General features: G+C 37.2%; 1 protein-coding gene across 1 annotated transcript in view; it reads left to right on the top strand.

Annotated features, from left to right (window-relative positions):
• Positions 1–13,675, top strand: part of HMMR (hyaluronan mediated motility receptor) — a 35,487-nt gene extending 21,812 nt beyond the window's left edge. The window contains exons 12-18 of the mRNA XM_046666850.1: positions 2,469–2,585; positions 5,757–5,903; positions 6,126–6,278; positions 6,366–6,465; positions 7,139–7,315; positions 12,803–12,965; positions 13,526–13,675. Coding sequence (XP_046522806.1) covers positions 2,469–2,585; positions 5,757–5,903; positions 6,126–6,278; positions 6,366–6,465; positions 7,139–7,315; positions 12,803–12,965; positions 13,526–13,545 — 877 coding nt within the window. The 3' untranslated portion in view covers positions 13,546–13,675. The remainder of the gene's footprint in view (positions 1–2,468; positions 2,586–5,756; positions 5,904–6,125; positions 6,279–6,365; positions 6,466–7,138; positions 7,316–12,802; positions 12,966–13,525) is intronic.
• Positions 13,676–20,660: the final 6,985 nt, after the last annotated feature.

The raw sequence follows: 20,660 nt of genomic DNA, 5'->3' as shown, positions 1-20,660 counted from the left end.
TGGGGTTTCATCACTAAAAAATTTTCTAGCAAGGAACCATGGACTAGACCTTAGCCTACAGAATTCCCAACTGTGTGTCTATCTCTTGTTGAGTTGAATGTTTTTGCTATTAATCCCTTTTCTGTTTGCTTGTGGTGATAAGTGATGAAAAGAACTCCAAGGCCTTAGATGTGCCTGCTTTTTTGGGAACAGTGCCAAAGTGTAATAGGGGCATTGTTCTGTTTTGCAGCCAGTCCCAGGGAACAGGCACTTTAAAACAACGGAGTAGATGATGTCAGTTTCATGAGAAAAGAAAGTTGAGACCATCGTTTATTCTAACTCAAAGAACTTGGTCCAGAGGTCAGGTGATAAGGATTTTATTGCTAGATCTGTTAATTAGCTGTGTGATTCTAAGCAAGACAATCTTAATTTCTTTAATTTTCTACTTCATTAGATACAAAATAAAGGAGTTTTATGAGATGTTTTCTGAGGTCCCTTCCATCCTGAAGGCTTAAGAGAGAAACTGAGAGAATTGAAAGTGATTCCTCTAGGGGGAAAGGAAGAGAGTACTTTTATCGTAAACCGTTTAGTAATACTTGACTGCTTTTAGTGGTGTGACGTGTATTTGTGGTGTGTATGCAGTCATGCCACACATAACAATGTCTCCATCAACAACAGACTGCATATAGGACAGTGGCCCCATAAGATTAGTACAATATAGGGTAGGTGTGTAGTAGGCTATACCATCTAGGTTTGTGTAAGTACTGTAGAGGAGGAAGAAATTTTCCTCTACTCTTCTAGGTTCTTCTGCCTGGTCCAAGAATTAAATTGCATGAGACAGATTAACTGGAGAAAAACAAAAGTTTAGTGGCATGTATACATGGGTGAAACTCAGGAAAGCCCAGTAACTCAACAGAGTGGTGGAAACCCTCACCTTAAATACCGTCCTCAGCTAAAGACAAAAGAAGATGTTGAGGTGGGGAGAGTGGGTCTCCAAAGGGAAGAGAGGCAATTTATAGGTAGGTGAAAAGGAGCAAACATTTGGAAAACAAGTGTTTGGCCACAGAGAAACAGAAGAACACAGAGAGGAGCCCAACAAACCAGCTTTTCTTGGTTCCTCTCTGTCTACACCTTGTTCATGTTATGCTAAGATGATAACTCACTTCCTGAGACAGTTTTTTTATCTGAATTCTTTTAGGCAGTTAAGGGGGAGGTAACAAGAAAAACTTTCTGAGTCTTTTGTTTCTTTTTTATTTTTTTTTTCCTTTCTGCTTTTTTTTCTCCACAAATCCCCCCAATACATAGTTGTATATTTTAGTTGTGGGTCTTTCTATCTGTGGCATGTGGGACGCCACCTCAACATGGCCTAATGAGCAGTGCCGTGTCCGCATCCAGGATCCCAACCGGCAAAACCCTGGGCCACCGAAGCGGAGCATGTGAACTTAACCACTCAGCCCCATGTTTCTTAGAAATAATCTGTCTAAAATATTTCTTATATCAAAGAGACATGTTTTGGGGTGACAAATTTTATTCCCCTTCAGTACACTCTGTGATGTTTGTATAACAATGAAATTGCATAACAACGCATTTCTCAGAACATATCCCCTTACTAAGCATTGCATGACTGTATGTTAAAATCCCATACTTTTTACAGAATTTATTTGATCAGCTGTTTATCTTGTCTCAGTGTCTGACTTTGTCTGTAAGCGAATAATGCTTCTTATTTATAGTTTTTAGTTCTGTATATTTTTTAAAAGATCTCTTATGAGCTCATATGCTTATCTAAAAATTTTTGTCACCATTTTGGTAATATATGATATGAACATCTCAAAAATCTCTGAGATTTGTGATACGTATTTGTAAAGATGACTTAGAAGCTATTCTGTCTATGCAAAATAACCCATTAAATAAGTTGAGTTATTGACCAATCAAAATAATAATTTGAATAATAGTTTATTATGTGGATTATTGATATAATCAAAATAAATCTACATAGTCCTATAAACTCTTTTTTTAAAAGAACTTTTAAAATGAAGTCTTTAACTGTACTTAGTATTTCTTAAATGTTTAAATGCAGAGAATTAAACTTTATTCAATCCAAGGGCTTTTTCACTGGGAATCCTTCACATTCTCTAGTCTTGGCTGCTGCTGTTAAGATTCTGTTTTAGAGTTACCCTACCTTCTTCTAAAAAAATGTTTACCTACATAAATACATATAATATCAAAAGATAAATTTGGACATAAGTAAATTAGGATGAAAACAAGTAAAAGAGCAGGAAAGATAAGATGAAGCCAGAAGAACAGTTAGTACATAAATAAACATGCTATTAGAGGTAGGTCATAAATTTACATCTAAGCTAGCCAGTAGTTTATGCAAAGATGAAGATATGGGATACTGGTTTCACAGTGTCAAAGATAAATACTGATATCTTTCTTGGGGTAATGATTTGTAATTAGTGTTTTATCTTTTAATTGTTCCTTTTTCTTAGGAAGGAAGCTGAACTGGGGGAAAATAAGGCTGCTCACACTCAGGCCACCCTGCTTTTGCAGGAGAAATATGATAGTGCAATGCAAAACCTTGGAGATGTTACTGCTCAGTTTGAAAGGTATTTTAAGTGGGAGCCTGCACTCTCAAATATAATATGAGCAGGGAGGGGTGTTTACCTAGGGAAATCTGTGAAAAAACAATCACACAAATAGAAGGGTTGGTATTAATTTAAATTCCATAATGACCAACCATAAATGGGCATTTAGTGTTACCTGGTAATCTTACTATATATAGAAATTTCCCTTTCCCACTACTCGTTATTTTCCCTTTTAAAAATAAAAGTTTATTTTGGGGGGAACTACAAATTGCAAAGGATAATAAAACAAATACCTATGCATCTCATACTATGAGTATATTAATGTTAAGGCTTTTTTTGCTGAGGAAGGTTGGCCCTGAGCTAACACCTGTTGCCAGCCTTCCTCTATTTTGTATGTGAGTCTCTTCCACAGCATGGCTGACAAGTGGTGTAGGTCCATGCCCGAGATCCGAACCCATGAACCTGGGCTATCGCAGCAATGCATGCCAAACTTAACCACTGGGCTACTGGGCCGGCCCTGTAATGTTAATGTTTTTATTTATCATATTTACCTTAGAACATTTTGGGGGAGGTCTCTTTTTCTTTTATCTACAGATCTACAATGTGTACGTAAATGATAGAGCAAAAAGATAAAATCTACATGCACGAGCCCATAAAAGGCAACCAATAAGCCAAAAGGTTTTCAACAATTTGGTCTCTATGCACGCATTCCTCCCACTAGACCATTGTCGTGCCTTCCCCCAACAGATAACTCCATCTCAAAGCTGATGTTCATTATTTCCTCGCTTTTTTCCATGTATAATTTTATGACATGTATATCCATACAAATAATATCTAATTCTGCTTTTCCCTGAACTTCATCAAAAAATATCATCATAGTTTAAGCCATTTCCTGAGATTTCTCTTTTTATTCTACATTATGTGTGTTTCTAGGATTGAATCACTTTGTTGACTGAGGCTGTAGTCTGTTTATGGTAACTGCTGTAGAATATTTGATTTTATTAATATACCACAGTTTATTTATTCTTTCTCACTTTGGGCTTTTCAGTTGTTTCCCAAAACATTTCTTTTGTTATTATGAATATTCTTATAGTCTCCTAGTATACACCTGTAAGAATCACTCTAAAGTCATAGGTGTATGAATTTCAACTTTAAAATTTAATGCCAAATCACTTTACAAAGTAGGGGTGAGACACTACTCTCCCACTAGTGATGTTAGTTTTCATTGATCTGTTTCCTTTCCAAAGCTTATTAGCTTAAATTTTGCTTAGTGAACTAAGCGTAAAATGGCTTCTTATCGTGGATAATTCGTCTTTCCTTTCTGTAAAAGGCTTGTGTGTGACTTTTGTTCATTTCTCTATGGGATTATTTTCTTTTCCTCATTGATTTGTAGAATTTTAATCAGCAATATGAGTTGTAAATGTCTTCTCCCATAGTGTGGCTTATCTTTTCATTGTATTTAGGGTTTCTTATGATTAATGGAAGTTCTTGATTTTAACGTGGTTAAATTTAGAGATTTTTATGTGAACATTTTTGCATCTCATTTAAGAACTTCTTTCTATGCCAAGAACACGAAGATGTGTAACTTATTTTTTTTCTAAAAGTTTCAAAATTTCACTTTTCATTTTTCCACGTAGAACTGATTTCTGTGTGTATAGTGATATGGGATCAAATTTGTTGTTGTTTTTCCATATGGGTAACCAACTGCCTAGTGCCCCTTCATTGAATAATACCTTCTTTCCCCAGTGATCTGTGTCTACATGTGATATATTATGACACATATATCATATATACACACCCACACACACATATGTGTATATATCTTAATTATAATTTGTCAGAGCCTAAATATAAATTATGTAAACCGGATAAAATATATAATATATATGTTTTAGTCCTATTTTCAACACTTCCCTTCTTGCTACTTTGAAAAATAGTGCTTTACAAAGTTTTTAGCCATTCTGTGACTTCACTCACCATCCGTATCTAATGGCATTAAAATTTATTTCTTCAAACCAAATTCTCCGCTCAGCTCCGTACCCGTACATCCAGCTGCCTACTTGACATCTCCAAGTCGTTGTCTCACTATCATCTAATAGTAACCTGTCCAAAACAACTCTTGATTTTCTTTCTATCTCTTTTCCACCTCTGGTCTCATTATTTTTTCTCTCAGTCAGTGACATTGCCATCTTCCCAGATTCTCATTCCATAAATCTTAGAGCTATCTTTGATCATTTTCTCGCCGTTTCTCCCAACATCCAATCTATTTCTTGAATTTTTCAATTCTGCCTCTAAACAAGATCTCACATCTTTCCATTGCCAACTCCTTAGTCCAAGCCTCCTTTATCACTCACCTGGGCTGATAAATATTTGTCTTCCAGGTTTGCATTCCTGCTCCTTCCACAATCCATTCTCCACATCTCCACAGTAATCCATACACTTCCTTAGACACTTTGACTTTCTCTGCTTTACCCCTCTGGTAAACTCATTGTGCCCTGCAGTGATGACCATCCTCTTGCCTCTAGCTTCTGCTCCTGCCTCTCTTATTCATTAGGCTCCAGTCTCATCTCTTAATGGACTGTATTCTACCGTCCTCTGAGCACGTATGCATCTTTTCGTTCTGGAATACTTTCTCCTAACAGCCTAGCTAGATCCTCCTTATCCATCATGTCTCAGCTTAAGTATAAATTCCTCAGAAAGGCCTTTTCTAAATCACCAACCAAAATTTAGGTCCCCCTGTTCTATCAGCTTAAGGTGCTCTGTAGTTTTACTTCATAATACTTACCACAAATTTAATTCTATATTTATTTTTCCAGTTTTTTTGCAAAGACCTGGAGAGGCATCTCCCTATCTTCCCCACAAAACCATAAACTCTGTGACAGTAGGTGCAGGGATTGTCCATTTTGTTTTGAAGTAATTTTCGTGTTTGATAGTAGGTTTTTTCCATCTCTGTATGCATACTTCCTGCACATAGTAGGCACTCGATTTTTTTTTTCTTTGAATGAACAGCATCTGCCGTATAAGCTCATTAGTACTGACCTCAGAACACTAAATTTTTACCTGTGTGTGCATAAATACATTACAAGGCTTTGTTTGTTTTACTTAAATGTGTATAAAATATAAACTAATCAGCTATATATTTGTCATGAATACAGTAGTTAGAAAAATCCTTTAACTTTTCCTTTTAATAAGCTATAAAGCACTAACAGCTAGTGAGATAGAAGATCTTAAGCTGGAGAACTCATCACTTCAGGAAAAAGTGACCAAGGCCGAGAAAAGTACAGAGGATGTACAACGTCAGATACTGGCAACTGAGAGCGCAAATCAAGACTATGCAAGGTAAGTGGGAGAAACAAAGCCAGCCACTAAGTGATGCCAGGGATGGTGGTCCTGTGGCTTGCTTTGGGTGATCTTCAATTACAAATTAAGAATTTACACAGTTAAAAAGGTACAATTCTCGAAGAGTTCCTTGAGTTTAAAAAAAAAAAAGGAGAAAAATAATTAAAATGGCTGTAAAATGTTTACATGGAGTTTTGTGGACTGTTCTCTCTCAAACCCAAGGATGCTTCTAGATCTGCAGACCAAATCAGCACTTAAAGAAGCAGAAATTAAAGAAATCACAGTTTCTTCTCTTAAAAAAATCACTGATTTGCAGAACCAACTCAAGCAACAAGGTGAAGACTTTAAGAAACAACTGGATGAGGAAGAAGCAAGGTAATCTAGGTTTAGAACCTGAGTGCCACGTTCCTAAGTTACTCTTTTTTTAATACACTACGTTTTTAAATTTAATTTCCCCTACAGAAAATCTGGAAAGGAAAACGCAACAGCAGAATTAACCGAGGAAATGAATAAGTGGCGTCTCCTTTACGAAGAGCTATATGATAAAACAAAACCTTTTCAGGTTTGTCAGTTAGGACTAAACGTCCTTGTGTTTGTGTTAGGATTCACTTTATTGCCTGTCACAGTCACAACAGGGACTTAGTTTTTTCTGTTAGATCATTTTGCTGTGCATTTACTGCACCAATTTAAGTTCCTGTTAAAGAAAGCTTACAAATTTTATTAAATTATCATACATTTTTTAACATGGCCTTTATAGGCTAAAAAATACCTTCTATTAAGAGACAAAGTTAATAGCTTAGAAGGCTCACCTGATATGAACTTTTGATAATTAATCTATGTAAATTTGTGATACTTATTTGGTTACGATCTTTCTTAGTGTTTTTTCAAACTAATACACCAATTTTAAAGGAAAAAAAGGATAAATGCTTATCTTGGCACTTAAATCAAATATAAAGACAGTATTGGGTGTAATATGGTGATCTGACTGATATAGTTAGGCTGGCTAGCTGCCCTCCTTTCCTTGTTTCATTCCCTCATTTTCAGTGATCTTCGAAATGAAAAATGCACAGTTCTTTTAAAAGAGTCTCAGAGAATTTATGAAGAGCTCTCAGAATATATCACCATAATCTATTTTTTCCAGTGTTTTTTTATTTTCTTATTTTCATAGTTTATATGAACCAAGTAAGATATAACAGTTTTAAGTCTTAAGTTTATAAAAATAAAATCTTTTTCAGCTACAACTGGATGCCTTTGAAGCTGAGAAACAGGCTTTGTTGAATGAACATGGTGCAGCTCAGGAACAGCTCAATAAACTGAGCGATTCATATGCGAAATTATTGGGCCATCAGAATCTCAAGCAAAAAATCAAGCATGTTGTGAAATTGAAAGATGAAAACAGCCAACTCAAATCGGTTTGTAAAATAATACAATTAGTTCTATTGAAGATATTGGGACGGAGTATGTTTTATTCTGTTTATAACATTTAAGTAAAATGAAGGACTTTGGTATCAGAAACAACTAACAGTTTATAGGGAAAAATCCATCTGAGAATTATGGGTTTATTTTAGTGTTGATCAGATGGGTATGAATGTTCCCTGGTTTTCCAGCTACCTCATTAATATATTGAAAATTACTAGTGGAATTGGAAGAATTCATAAAGCTTTACACATCCTTTCTATTTGCAAAATAGCAAAGTCCTCGATGTAATTAAATACCATATAGATAAGCAGCGTTCAAAAATAGTTAGGCATTAAAGTTTTTTTAACAGCTTTATTGAGATATAATTCACATACCATACAATTCACCCATTTAAAGTATACCACTCACTGGTTTTTGGTATATTCACATATAGGTGCCAACCATCACCACAGTCAGTTTTAGAACATTTTCACCACCTCAAAATGAAACTCCTGGGACCAGGCTGGTGGCCTAGTGGTTAAGTTTGCGGGCTCCACTTCGGTGGCCTGGGGTTTGCAGGTTCAGATCCTGGGCGTGGACCTAGCACCACTTGTCAAGCCACTCTTTGGTGACATCCCACAGAAAATAGAGGAAGATTGGCACAGGTGTTAGCTCAGCAGCTCTCTTTCTCAAGCAAAAAGATGAATATTGGCAATAAATGTTAGCTCAGGGCCAATCTTCCTCAAAAAGAAAAGAAAAGAAAAAGCATCCCCTTACCCTTTAGCTGTCATCTTCCTATCTCCTCATCTGCCCCTCCAACCACTAATCTACTTTCAATCTCTATAAATTTCCTGATTCTGGACATTTCTTATTTGTGGAATCAAATAATATGTGGTTTTTCATGACTGGCTTCTTTCGATTAGCACAGTGTTTTCAAGGTTCATCCATGTTGTAGCATGTACCAGTACTTCATTCCTTTTTATGGCCTAATATTTCACTGTGTGGATGTGTCACATTTTAATTATCCATTTGTCAGTTGATGGACATTTGGGTTGTTTCCACCTTTAAGCAATTATGAATAATGCTGCATTCGTGTACAGATTTTTGTGTGGACATATGTTTTTGTTTCTCTTGGGTTAGACCTAGAAGGGAAATTGCCGGGTCATATGGTACCTCTCTGTTTAATTATTTGAGGAACTGTTGGACTGTTTTCCAAAGCAGCTATATTATTCTACATTCTACCAGCAATGTATGAGGGTTCCCATTTCTCCACATCCTCACCAATACTTGTTATTTTCTGACTTCTTGATTCTAGCCATCCTAGTGGATGTGAAGTGATACCTAATAGTGACTTTGACTTGCATTTCCCTGATGACTAGTAATGTTGAGCATCTTTTCATGTGCTTATTGGCCATTTGTATATCTTCGTAGGAGAAATGTCTATTCAGATCCTTTGCTTGGTTTTTTTTTACCTTTTTTTTTTTTTTTGAGGAAGATCAGCCCTGAGCTAACATCTGCTGCCAATCCTCTTCTTTTTGCTGAGGAAGACTGGCTCTGAGCTAACATCCATGCCCATCTTCCTCTATTTTATATGTGGGACGCCTGCCACAACACGGCTTGCCAAGCGGTGCCATGTCCTCACCCAGGATCCGAACCGGCGAACCCCAGGCCACCAAAGCGGAACATGCACACTTAAGCGCTGTGCCACCGGGCTGGCCCCCTTTGCTTGTTTATTAATTGGATTATTTGTCTTTTTATGAGTCTTTTTTTGTCTTTTGTCTTTTTATTCTTTCTTTTTATATTCTACATACTAGTCCCTTATCAGATGTCTTATTTGAAAATATTTTCTCCCATTCTGTGCATTGTCTTTTCACTTTCTTGATGATTTTCTTTGAAGCACAAAATTTTGATGAAGTCCAGTATACCTGTTTTTTCCTTTGTGGCTTATTTTTTGCATCTAACAATCTTTGCCAAATTCAATGTTATGAAGGTTTACCACTATGTTTATTACTAAGAGTTTTATAGTTTTAGCTCTTACATTTAGGTCATTGATCCATTTTGAGTGAATTTTTGTATACAGAGTGAGGCCCAGAGGTAAGAGTCCAGCTTCATTCTTTAGCATGTAGGTATCCAGTTGTTCCCACACCATTTGTTGAAGAAACTACCGTTTTCCTCAATGAATGGTCTTATTTCTAGACTCTCAAATGCATTCCATTGATCTATATACCTATCCTGTGCTACCACACTGTCTTGACTACTGTTGGTTGGTGGTAAGTTTTGAAACCGGGAAGCATGAGTCCCTCTACTTTGTTCCTCTTTTTCAAGATTGTTTTGGCTATTCTGGGTCCCTTGCAATTCCATGTGAATTCTAGAATCAGCTTTTCAATTTCTAGAGAAGTCATCTTCTCAGTTTGGGGCATAGTTAAGTCTTTTAGCATGTGATGTTTTTCCACTTATTTAGATCTTTAATTTCCTTCAATGTTTTGTAATTTTCAGAGTATATATTTTATATATTTTAAACTTCTTTTCTTAAATTTAATCCTAAATCTTTTATCCTTTTTTGAGGCTATTGTAAATCAAATTGTTTCCTTAATTTCATTTTTGGATAGTTCATTGCAAGTATATAGAAATACAGTTGATTTTTGTATCTTGATCTTGGGTCCTGCAACTTTGCTTGACTCATTTATTAGTCATAATAGTTTTTTAGTGGTTTCTTTAGGATTTTCTGTATAGAAGATCATCTGTAAATAGAAGTAGTTTTACCTCCTTTCTAATCTAAATGCTTTTGATTTATTTTTCTTGCCCATGTTCCCTGGCTAGAATCTCCATGACAATGTTGAATAGAAGTGGTGTGAGTGGACGTTTTTGTTTTGTTCCTGATTTGGGGAAAAGCATTCAGACTTTTACTATTAAATATGATATTAGCTGTGGCTTTGTCATAGATGCTCTTTATCAAGTTAAGGAAATTTCCTTCTATTCCTAGTTTTTTTAGAGTTTTTATCATGAAACGGTGTTAAATTTTGTCAATGCCTTTTCTGTTTCTATTGAGATGATGATGTGATTTTTGAAAAATTCAATTGATATGATTTCTTACATTGGTTGATTTTTGGATGTTAAATCAATCTTGCATTCCTGATAAATTTTACTTGGTCATGGTGTATAATTCCTTTTATGTGTTGCTGGGTTTGCTTTGCTAGTACTTGTTGAGGGTTTTTTCATCCATACCCCTAACAGATACTAGTCTGTAGGTTTCATGTAATGTCTTTGTCTGGTTTTGGCATCAGGATAATGCTGATCTCATAAAATGAGTCGGAAACGGTTTTGTCCTTTCTATTTTTTGGAATAGTTTGTGAATAGTTGGTATTACTTCTTCATTGAATGTGTGGTAAAATTCAGTGGTGAAGCCATCTGCACCTGGGCTTGTCTTTGTGGGTAGTTTTTGATTACTAATTCAATTCCTTCACTTCTTATAAGCCTATTCAGATTGACTATTTCTTCTTGAGACAATTTCAGTAGACAGTTTTGTGTCTTTATGAGTTTGTCCACTTCTTTCAAGTTACCGGATTTGTTGGTATACAATTATTCACAGTATTCCTTTATAATCCTTTTTATTTTGGTAAGGTCAGTAGTAGTAATGTCTCTTCTTTCATTTCTGATTCTAGTAATTTGAGTCATCTTATGTTTTTTTAGTTCCTTTAGTTCTGTGAACATATTCATAATGGCAACTTTAAAATCTTTTCTGGATAAATCCAATATCTTATTACTCTTACAGGCATTTTTTATTTCCTGCTTTCTTTCCAATGTATAGGTCATGCATTCCTGTTTATTTGCACACCTTGTAAATTTTTGTTGGAAAGTGGATATTTTAGATAATACCTTGTAGCCCCTCAGTGTACTGCCCTCTCCTTCCAGGTATGTTGTTATTTTCGTGTTTGTTTGTTTAATAATGGGCTAGATTTTTGTTTGTTTGTTTGGTTTTTAAGATTGCCACCTGAGCTAACAACTGTTCCCAATCTTTTTTTTTTCTCCTGCTTTATCTCACCAAATACCCCTGGTACATAGTTGTATATCTTAGTTGTAGGTCCTTCTACATGTGGCATGTGGGATGCCGCCTCAACGTGGCCTGACAAGCAGTGCCATGTCTGCGCCCAGGATCCAAACTGGCGAAACCCTGGGCTGCCGCAGCAGAGCACACAAACTTAACCACTCGGCCGCAGGGCCGGCCCCTTGGCTAGACTGTTTTAGTGAAAACTATTTCTCCTCTCCATCCACAATAGTGTTGTGCCTCTGGTGTTGCTACTAGGGATGTTCAGTTTTGGGTATGCCCACAGTCTCCCTGGGATGACACTGGTTTTGGCAAGGCTCTCTTTGTCTTCCTCTCTTTCCCTAACCGCATGTTAAACTAGTTGCTGGATACCTAGTTGCTTATTGCTCTATTACTTTCGACAATGCCCTGAGGCATAAATTGCTCTACAAACTAATCCAATCAAATTCTGTCTCCTTTGTTGGAATTATGTCTGAGGTCAGTGATTGACGTTGTTCTGACTCGAGAAGGGCTCCTCCCAACTAACTGTATTATTCACCAGGTCTCTTCTACAAACCAGACAGTCTACAGTGTAGCCTACATTTTTAATACCTCCCAATTCCCTTGCACCACAGCCTCTACCTTATTTAGGGCGCCCTTTGGCTTTAATTTCTCCAAGCTCTGTTGTAAGTGAAGTCAGTTCCTTTGGGAAGAAATTACGAGCTTTATGTTTTAGGGCCTGCTTCTCCTCCCAGGTAAAATCTCTGAGGCAGGGCTCTGGAGCCCGAGTTGGGGACAATGGCAAGCTTTCTTCTGAGTGACACCTCTACCCTAGGAGCTGAGTGCTCTGTGGACTTGAGGGAGAGGATGCTGGGGAGCACCCTGAGGTTTTTTCAACCATGTTTGCTTGGGACATGGCCTCAGCAACAGGAAGCTGGGCCAAGATGAGAAATGCTGATGCCCTGCCCCTCCTGAGGGGAGAGGGAGCCCTGTGTTCTTGGCTGCTGCAGTCTGGCTGGAGTTTTCGCCTTGCTAAGCTGGGAGTGGGGAGGGAGCCGTTTTCACTACAGTTTTGTAGATTTGCTTGAGTGGCTGTTTCTTCATTGGCTGTTTTGCCTTCGGACCGTTTTTACAGGCCTTACGTGGTAGCCTTTTTATAATTTTTAGTTTCCCTGGAAAGCGGCTCACCGGAGCTTCTCATGCTCTCATGCCAGAAGTTGATCTCAGCATTTAATTTGGAGATGAACTTTTATCAGAAACAAAGCTGTGTACCGGTAGAGGGGCAAGAAGATTTAAATGACTCATTGTCCCCTTTGTCACAGCTCTTCAAAGCCATCTTATAGTTCATTGTCTTAAAGCCTGTACCTAGTAGTGATTTTTGCCACTGAGCAACTTTGGAATTTGTCAGTAACATTAGTAACACGTTTCACTGACACGCTCTTTAATAATTGTTTATTATCTATATTTTTTGACATAGGAGGTGTCAAAACTCCGCTCTCAGCTTGCTAAAAGGAAACAAAGTGAGAGAAAACTTCAAGAGGAACTGAATAAAGTTCTGGGCATCAAACACTTTGATCCTTCAAAGGCTTTTGTTCATGAAAGTAAAGAAAATTTTGCTCTCAAAACCCCATTAAAAGAAGGTAAGAAACGAGTAAATGTGTAGAAGTATCAGCTTCCTTTGGATTTGCTGTCACAGCATTTAGCAAGTTATTCATTTTTATGAACTGTCAAAATTTGTTAACATCTTCAGATATAAAAGAAATTCTCACTGAGATTTCCGTGTAAAATGCCTTTTCCTTCCTCCTTCCGTACTCTATTTTCCCTATGTCCAGATCCCACCTGTCCTTCAAGCCCAGTTCAGACCCCGTCTTCCTTGAAGCCTCGTCTGACATTTTGCTCCTACCTCCCCCTCACCAGAATTATTCCCTCTAACATGCCCTTAGCATTTTTAACCTAAATGTCTAATTTGTAGTTTTGGAGTCGATTCTCTCTCTTTCATGACTGTGAATCTTTGTATCTTTAACAGTAAATCAAAATCGGTTGAAATAGTAAATGAAATATAAATAAAATTATGCTACAAAACACAAGCATTGCTTCATCTGCCATACACAAGATACGGAGTGCCTGTTTTTAGTTTATAATGACTGGGGAATTTGTTTTAATTTAGAAAACTAATACCACTGTTGGATAATCCTTCCAGGCACTACAAACTGCTACTGAGCTCCTGTGGAGTTTCAAGATTCACCCAAGTAAACATCTGAAAACCCTGCTGAAGATTATTTCATCTTGTTTTTATTGTTGTTGAGATTTTATTATTATTCTGTTTGTAATAAATATTTTTAACATTGTATTTAATATTACTTCCTATCCTTAAGTATGTGAAAGGAAGTTCAACTCTTTTTTACCGATATGTCTTCTGACGTTTTATTTTCTGTTGTCCGTACTCTTCCTCAATGCTCACTTTTATCACCTCTTTCTAAAACTCTGACTGGCTTTCCCGCTTTACAACTCATCCCATCAAATCAACATTCCTTTAAAATTCACTCTCATGTTATTATCCCCCATTCCGAAATGCTAGATGTTTTCAAGATTCTAATCCCCAGGTGTTTTAGTTTGATACTGCAGGCTTTTTCTACTCTGAACCTCTTAAGCGAGGCTAAAAAAGCTTGGCTTGTTCTCGCCTTTGTATTGATTCACCTAATAGTGTTCATTCTGTCCTACCCATCATTCATTTATTCAGTTCAAATAAGAAATAAGGACATGTTTAACTCCATAGTAATCTCTCTATGTCTTATCAGAGTCAATGAGTTGCTCAATAATTTGTAGATTCCTAGACTCCACCCCAGTCCTACTAAATTAAAATCTGAGTGTGGCCTGAAAATCTGCATTTTTAACAAACTCCGCAGTTAATTCTTAGATACAGTAAAATCTGAGAAACCCTGCTCATATCCTCTCTAGAGAATTTGTCGTATACAGCTTATCATCTGCCTGACTACTGTTTGATTAATATTTGTGTAATATGAAATAAAACCACATATTAAGTCAATTACCCCATTATTCAACTTGTATTATATGAAGTTACATTAATACTTCTATTTACAGTGTATTTATTGTCTCTGGCCTCCCCCCTCCTCACCTTGTCTCCAGAATCCCAAATGGTAGTATACTATTTAGAAAGTGGTAATTTCCCATCTAAAATATCTGATTTACACAGTTGGTATGTTATTATAAACCACTTTTTTGTAATGTTTCCCCATTGGTGGACCAACTGAGACTATTACAATCAGAATAGCTTTTCATAAAAAATTATTTTATTAATCTTAATACATGGTTGAATTTTTAAATGTCATTATTTGGATTAAGTTCAGAGGAAATGTAGAAATTAGAAAAATTGTCCAGTAAAATCAAATAATTCAAGACTTCTGCTTTTAGGCCAGATGGAGTAACAGGGATCGGATTTATTGCTCCTCCTCTAGCCTACATACACACACACACACACACACACACACACCCATACCCCTAAAACTATCAAAAGACTAGATGAAATATACAAAAGAGTGATTTTCAAGATGCTAGACATGAAACAACAAAGAACGGCAATCCCCAAGAGATGGGAAAAATTAAGGTGAGCCCTATGATTGTTCCCTGTTTACAGCCTTGAGAGAAGTTCCAAACTGTGATGTAGGGAAGGGAAACTCAGGCAGAGCCCACCCAGTTGTCTTAGTTGAAAAGACAGAGCTGAGATCTGGGGAGAGCAAAGTGGCCAGAGTTGGCAGGACAGAGTACTAGAAAGGAGAAAATTGCACAGAAAGAGAACTCTGGAGATCAACAAAAGGTTCCTCAAGTATTCACCTTAATTAGAAATCAGTAACAGAAATATCTCTGGAAAACCCATAAATAGTTGGAAATTAAATATCACACTTCTAAATGAGCCATGTGTCAAAGAAATCAAAAGGAAAATTAGAAACTTTTGAACAGAATGAAAATAAAGACACAACATATCAAAACGTGGAATACTGCTAAAGCAGATTTAGAGTAAAATTACCTCACTGAAGGCCTATATGTCAAAAGAAGAAAGGTTTCAAATCAATAACCTCAGCTTTTACCTTAGAATAAGAAAAGAAATTTACATGCAAAGTAAGTAGAGGAAAAGGAATCGTAAAGAGCAGAAATCAATAAACTAGAAAACAAAACCAAAAGAGAAAAATCAATGAAAAATAGTTGATTCATTGAGAAGATCAATAAAATTGGTAAACCTCTAACTAGATTGATCAGGAAAGTAAAAATACATAAACTACCAATATCAGGAATAAGATGCATTATTTTTGTGGATGGAGGATATATCCACTATCTTGATCACAGTGATGATTTTGTGGGTGTGTATATAAATATATATATATATATATATATGGTTGTGTATAAATATATGAGTGTCAAACATCAGATTGTACACTTGAAATATGTACAGTTTATTATATGTCAGTTACACCTCAATAAAGCTCTTAAAACAATCAAATAGATCATTCTCAAACTAAAGTCTTAACATTGAGATGATTATTTTCTCTTGGGCTACTGGTTTAAAATGGCTTTCTTTATGAAAACCTGTTCATTTTTGCATGCATTATTTTTACATAAGATTTATTTAAAAGGAAATTAGTTTGCATTCTCACATTCTTTGGAAAATGTTTAGCTTTGTTTTGGGGGAAGCATTTCAGAATGTGTTTGTTTTTTAAATCATTAACGGAAGACAATCCTTTAAGAGAAGAAAATATACCCTTTTAAAAATTGCATTTTCTAAAAGATCATGAACAGTTTGTAGAAGCTAATGACTTCTTGCCTTTTGAGATCACGAAGGAAATGGGGCACTGGTTAGGAGGGATCTTTGTATGACGGTTTCAGAATGAGAATGTCAAGTCCCAAACATTATTTTTTGTCTGCTCCTAACCCCCACCATCATACAGTCCTTCAGGTATGAAATAATAAAGATCCTCTTTATTTTCTTATACATAATGTCAAATTCCATTTACTAGTATTTTTAATACATATTTGGAACAGTTTCAAACTATATGCCCAGATTTTTGCTACCACCACCCTTAGATTGCCTATAATTTCTGAGAAGCACCTAGGCTTGACAGGCCACATATTGGAAAGTGTTCATGGTTAAGGCCTAATGAAAATTTACAAATACTCAGCTCTTGAAGGCTAGGCATCTGACCATATCTAGCCCTTTACTAATCAAGTTGATCCTAATTTTCTTTCTGTGGCAGATAATATTTTCCAAAAATGGCCACACTACCGTCTCCCACCCAACGTGCTCTTCAGTATGACATTGACACTCTTCCATTGGGAGATGGTGATCTGTTTCATGAGTCTGGGTAGGTCAGTAACAATGGTGGAAGTGGCGCTATGTAACTTCAGTATCTGGGTCATCTATATTAGTTTCTTACTGCTGCTATAACAAATCACAAATTTAGTGGCTTAAAAGAACACAAATTTGTTAACAGTTCTGGAAGTCAGAAATCTAAAATGAGTCTCATGGGGCTAAAATCAAGATGTTTGGTAGGGCTGCATTCCTCCTGGAGCCTCTGGGGACCAATCAGTTTCCTTCTCCACCTTCTAGAAGCCACCAGCATTCCTTGGCATATAACTCCTTCCTCCAGCTTCAAAGCCTATCACTCTAACCTCTTGTTTTCTGACTGCCCCTCTGACTTCCTTCTATAAGAAGGAAGGACCCTTTTGATTATATTGTACCCACACAGATAATCAAGTATAATCCCCCCATTATTAACATCTGCAAAGTCCCTTTGCCAAGTGAGGTAAACATATTCACTGATTCCAGAGATTAGGATGTGGACATCTTTGGGGGAGCCATTATTTTGTCTACCACAGTTGTCAAAGATGATACATGGGGCCAGCCCGGTGGCGCAGCAGTTAAGTGTGCACGTTCCTCTTCGGTGGCCGGGGTTCACTGGTTCAGATCCTGGGTGCAGACATGGCACCACTTGGCAAAAGCCATGCTGTGGTAGGCATCCCACATATAAAGCAGAGGAAGATGGGCACAGAGGGATGTTAGCTCAGGACTAGTCGTCCTCAGCAAAAAGAGGAGGATTGGCAGTAGTTAGCTCAGGGCTAATCTTCCTCAAAAAAAAAAAAAAAAAAAAGATACAACGTCACTTGGAACACAGCCAACTTCAGTTGATTCCCAATCTTCAAGCCAGCTGTCCCAGGTGATGCTGGACAGCAGTAAAGAGCCTGGGCTGAGCCCTGCCCAAATTATAGATTTGTGAGCAAAATACATGTTGTCATTTAAGCCACTAGGTTTTAGAGAGTTGTTACCAGACTATATTCTATTTATTTCCCTTTACTATTTATCTTAGATTTAATGGTCCATCACTCTATCCCCCATCTTTCCATTCTTTTTCCTCTCATCTTGTTAAAATTCAACACTGCACAGGGCCTGGCCCAGTGGTGTAGTGATGAAGTTTGCACGCTCTGCTTCAGCAGCCCAGGGTTCACTGGTTCGGATCCCGGGTGTGGACCTACGCACTGCTTATCAAGCCATGCTGTGGCAGGCCTCCCACATATAATTAGAGGCAGATGGGCACAGACGTTAGCTCAGGACTAATCTTCCTAAAAATAAATAAATTCAACACTGCACAAATTCAAATGTCTGCATCTTATGCTTTTAAAGCCAAGCTGTTGAGCACTACTAAATAAAATCCTCTAATATCAGGGTGGTGGCTATGGCAAGGCCCTGCTTTCCAACCTTAGCTAGCCTCTTGATATCACCTAACATTCTGTGGGGTTTTTTTCTTTCCCATTTTTAATTTTCCTCAAACCTCAGACTTCAGCAACTCCCTCTCAGCAGATAATAGCAACTTCTACTTCACAAAGAAAATAGAAACAATCAATGGTGGAATTTCCTCAAAGTGTACGTTATTCAAGAAATAATTTTGGGAAAACTGGCTTTCCACATGGGGGAAAGAATTTGTATCTTTCACCTACTTTCAAACTAAAAATAAATTCCAGATGTAAATTTTAAAAAAAGAAACTATAAAAATAGTACAAGATAATGTGGGAGAGTGTCTTTAGAATTTCAAAATATACTTTTTTTTTAAAGATTTTATTTTTCCTTTTTCTTCTAAAGCCCCCCAAGTACATAGTTGTGTATTTTTAGATGTGGGTCCTTCCAGCTGTGGCATGTGGGATGCCGCCTCAGCGTGGCTTAATGAGTGGTGCCCTGGCCGCGCCAGGATTTGAACCAGCAAAACCCTGGGCCGCCAAAGCGGAGCACGCAAACTTAATCACTCAGCCACAGGGCTGGCCCCTAAAATAGACTTTCTAAAGCAGACTATGAAACCATGAAAGATAGCTGTGATTTCATAAAAAGAAAAAGAATCTGCATGGAGGAAAAATCCATAATCAAATGACAAACACCTGACAGGCAAAGCAAATTTCTTCTGATTAGAGGCTTTTATAAATCAATAAGGAAAAGACAAAAAGTAGGTAAGATCCATGCAAAGATAACCTAGAAGGAATGCAAATGTCCTTTATTTTTGAAAAGATAATCTTACTTATCATCCAAGAAATGCAAAGTAAAATGAAATGCCAATCTTTCCATAGCAGATTAACAATGAGCAAACACTTTCACCATACACTAAGATGAAGGTAGAGGGAAATGACATACCGTACAACTTAATTGTAACAACTTGACAATATCTGTTAGTCAAAACTCATGTGCTCTTTGATGTAGAAATTCCTCTCCCAGGACCTAACCTTTCAGACAGTCTGTACAAAGACTTTAGTGTAAGAATGTTCCTTGCAAAATTGGTAGCAAAAGGCAACGTGGGCCTTGATTACTTAAGTGCGTAAGTAAATGCTTGATTAGCAAAATGCTTTGTGACCTAGCAGGAGTCTCTAACCTAGTCTAGGTCAGGTCAGGAGGTGAGCACTAAGGTAGCACCTAAAGAATTAGTAGGAGTGAGTCAGATGAAAGAGGATCAGGAATATGAGGATTCAGTGCAAATGTAACATAAAGTGGAAAGGGAAGAGAGTTTGGCACATTTGAGACACCGAACATTCAGAATCACCAGGAGTAAAGTGGCAAGAAGTTAAACTGCAGAGGTAAGTAGATCTGATTGTGTGAATCATAAAGAGCCCAATGAACAACAAGAAATTTGATCTTTAACCTGTGGACGATGGTGAGCCACTAAGTGGCATTAGATCAGCATCAGATATGTTTCAGAATGTCGCTGACTGCTGAGTGGAAAATGAATTCAATGGGAATAAACCTCAAGTCAGACCATTCATCCAATACTATTTATGAATACCTAGTATGTGTTAGACACTGGCTGGTTGCTTTAAAAAACTAAACAAAAATAGACAATAATTCAGATAAGAGAAGAAGACGGCCCCTAGCCTGAGGAAGAGTTCAAGGCTCTCTGACTCGGGCAATTGGACTAATGACCATGCTATTCCCTAAGATAAAGAACTTGGGTGAAAGCGTATTTGCAGAGTGACATTGATGCATTCGATTCGGGACACACTGAGTTTGAGGTGAAGTGGAGATGTTGGGTAAAATCTTGCATATGTAAGTCCTCAGGAGAAGGCTCTGAGCTAGAGACACACACCTGGGAATGATGACCGTGCAGATGGTAATTGATCGTACGATCAATGAGATCTGCCAGACTTAGAGTCATGTAACAACTACCAAGATCTGTTGAATAATTACTATGCCAGAGGCCACAGAAATGAACCAAGACAATTCCTGTCTTCACAGAGCTTACAGTCTAGCAAGAAAGACGATCAATTACACTTACGTATCTAACTATACTACATTTCAAAGCTCATGTTGAGAGAAATGACCAAAGGAAGAGAAATTAATGTGAAATTTGTGAAAGCCAATAAATGTTTATTGACAAGCCCAAGCTAGAGATATTTAAAGCCATGTCTGAAAAAGTATGGCTTTCTCCTTTGTTCTTTCTCATTCACTTTAACCCACGGTAGCCTGGTTTCTGTCCCAGTCCTCTGCAAAATCTCTTGCCAACTTCTCCAGTGAATTCTATCTTGCCAAATTTAATGGGCACTTCTTTTTTCATCTTACGCTAATTCACAACTTCCTCTTTGTTGAAACGCTCTCTGTACTTGGTTTCCTTTCATCTGACTGCTTCTTTCCTCACCCCTTTGCTGCACCATCCTGTACCTGACTTGCAGTGGTTGGAGTCACTAAGGGGGTGAACCTGGACTCTTTTCTTCTTCACTCACACTCTCTCCCTAGATGATCTCATTCTCATGAATTTAAACACCATCTTTCACACTTTGCCACCTCCAATGCA

The sequence above is a fragment of the Equus quagga genome, chromosome 7, assembly GCF_021613505.1.
Source record: "Equus quagga isolate Etosha38 chromosome 7, UCLA_HA_Equagga_1.0, whole genome shotgun sequence".
Lineage (NCBI taxonomy): Eukaryota > Metazoa > Chordata > Mammalia > Perissodactyla > Equidae > Equus > Equus quagga.
Note: the sequence above shows the minus strand (reverse complement) of the source record. Positions and strands in the feature narration are given on the sequence as shown.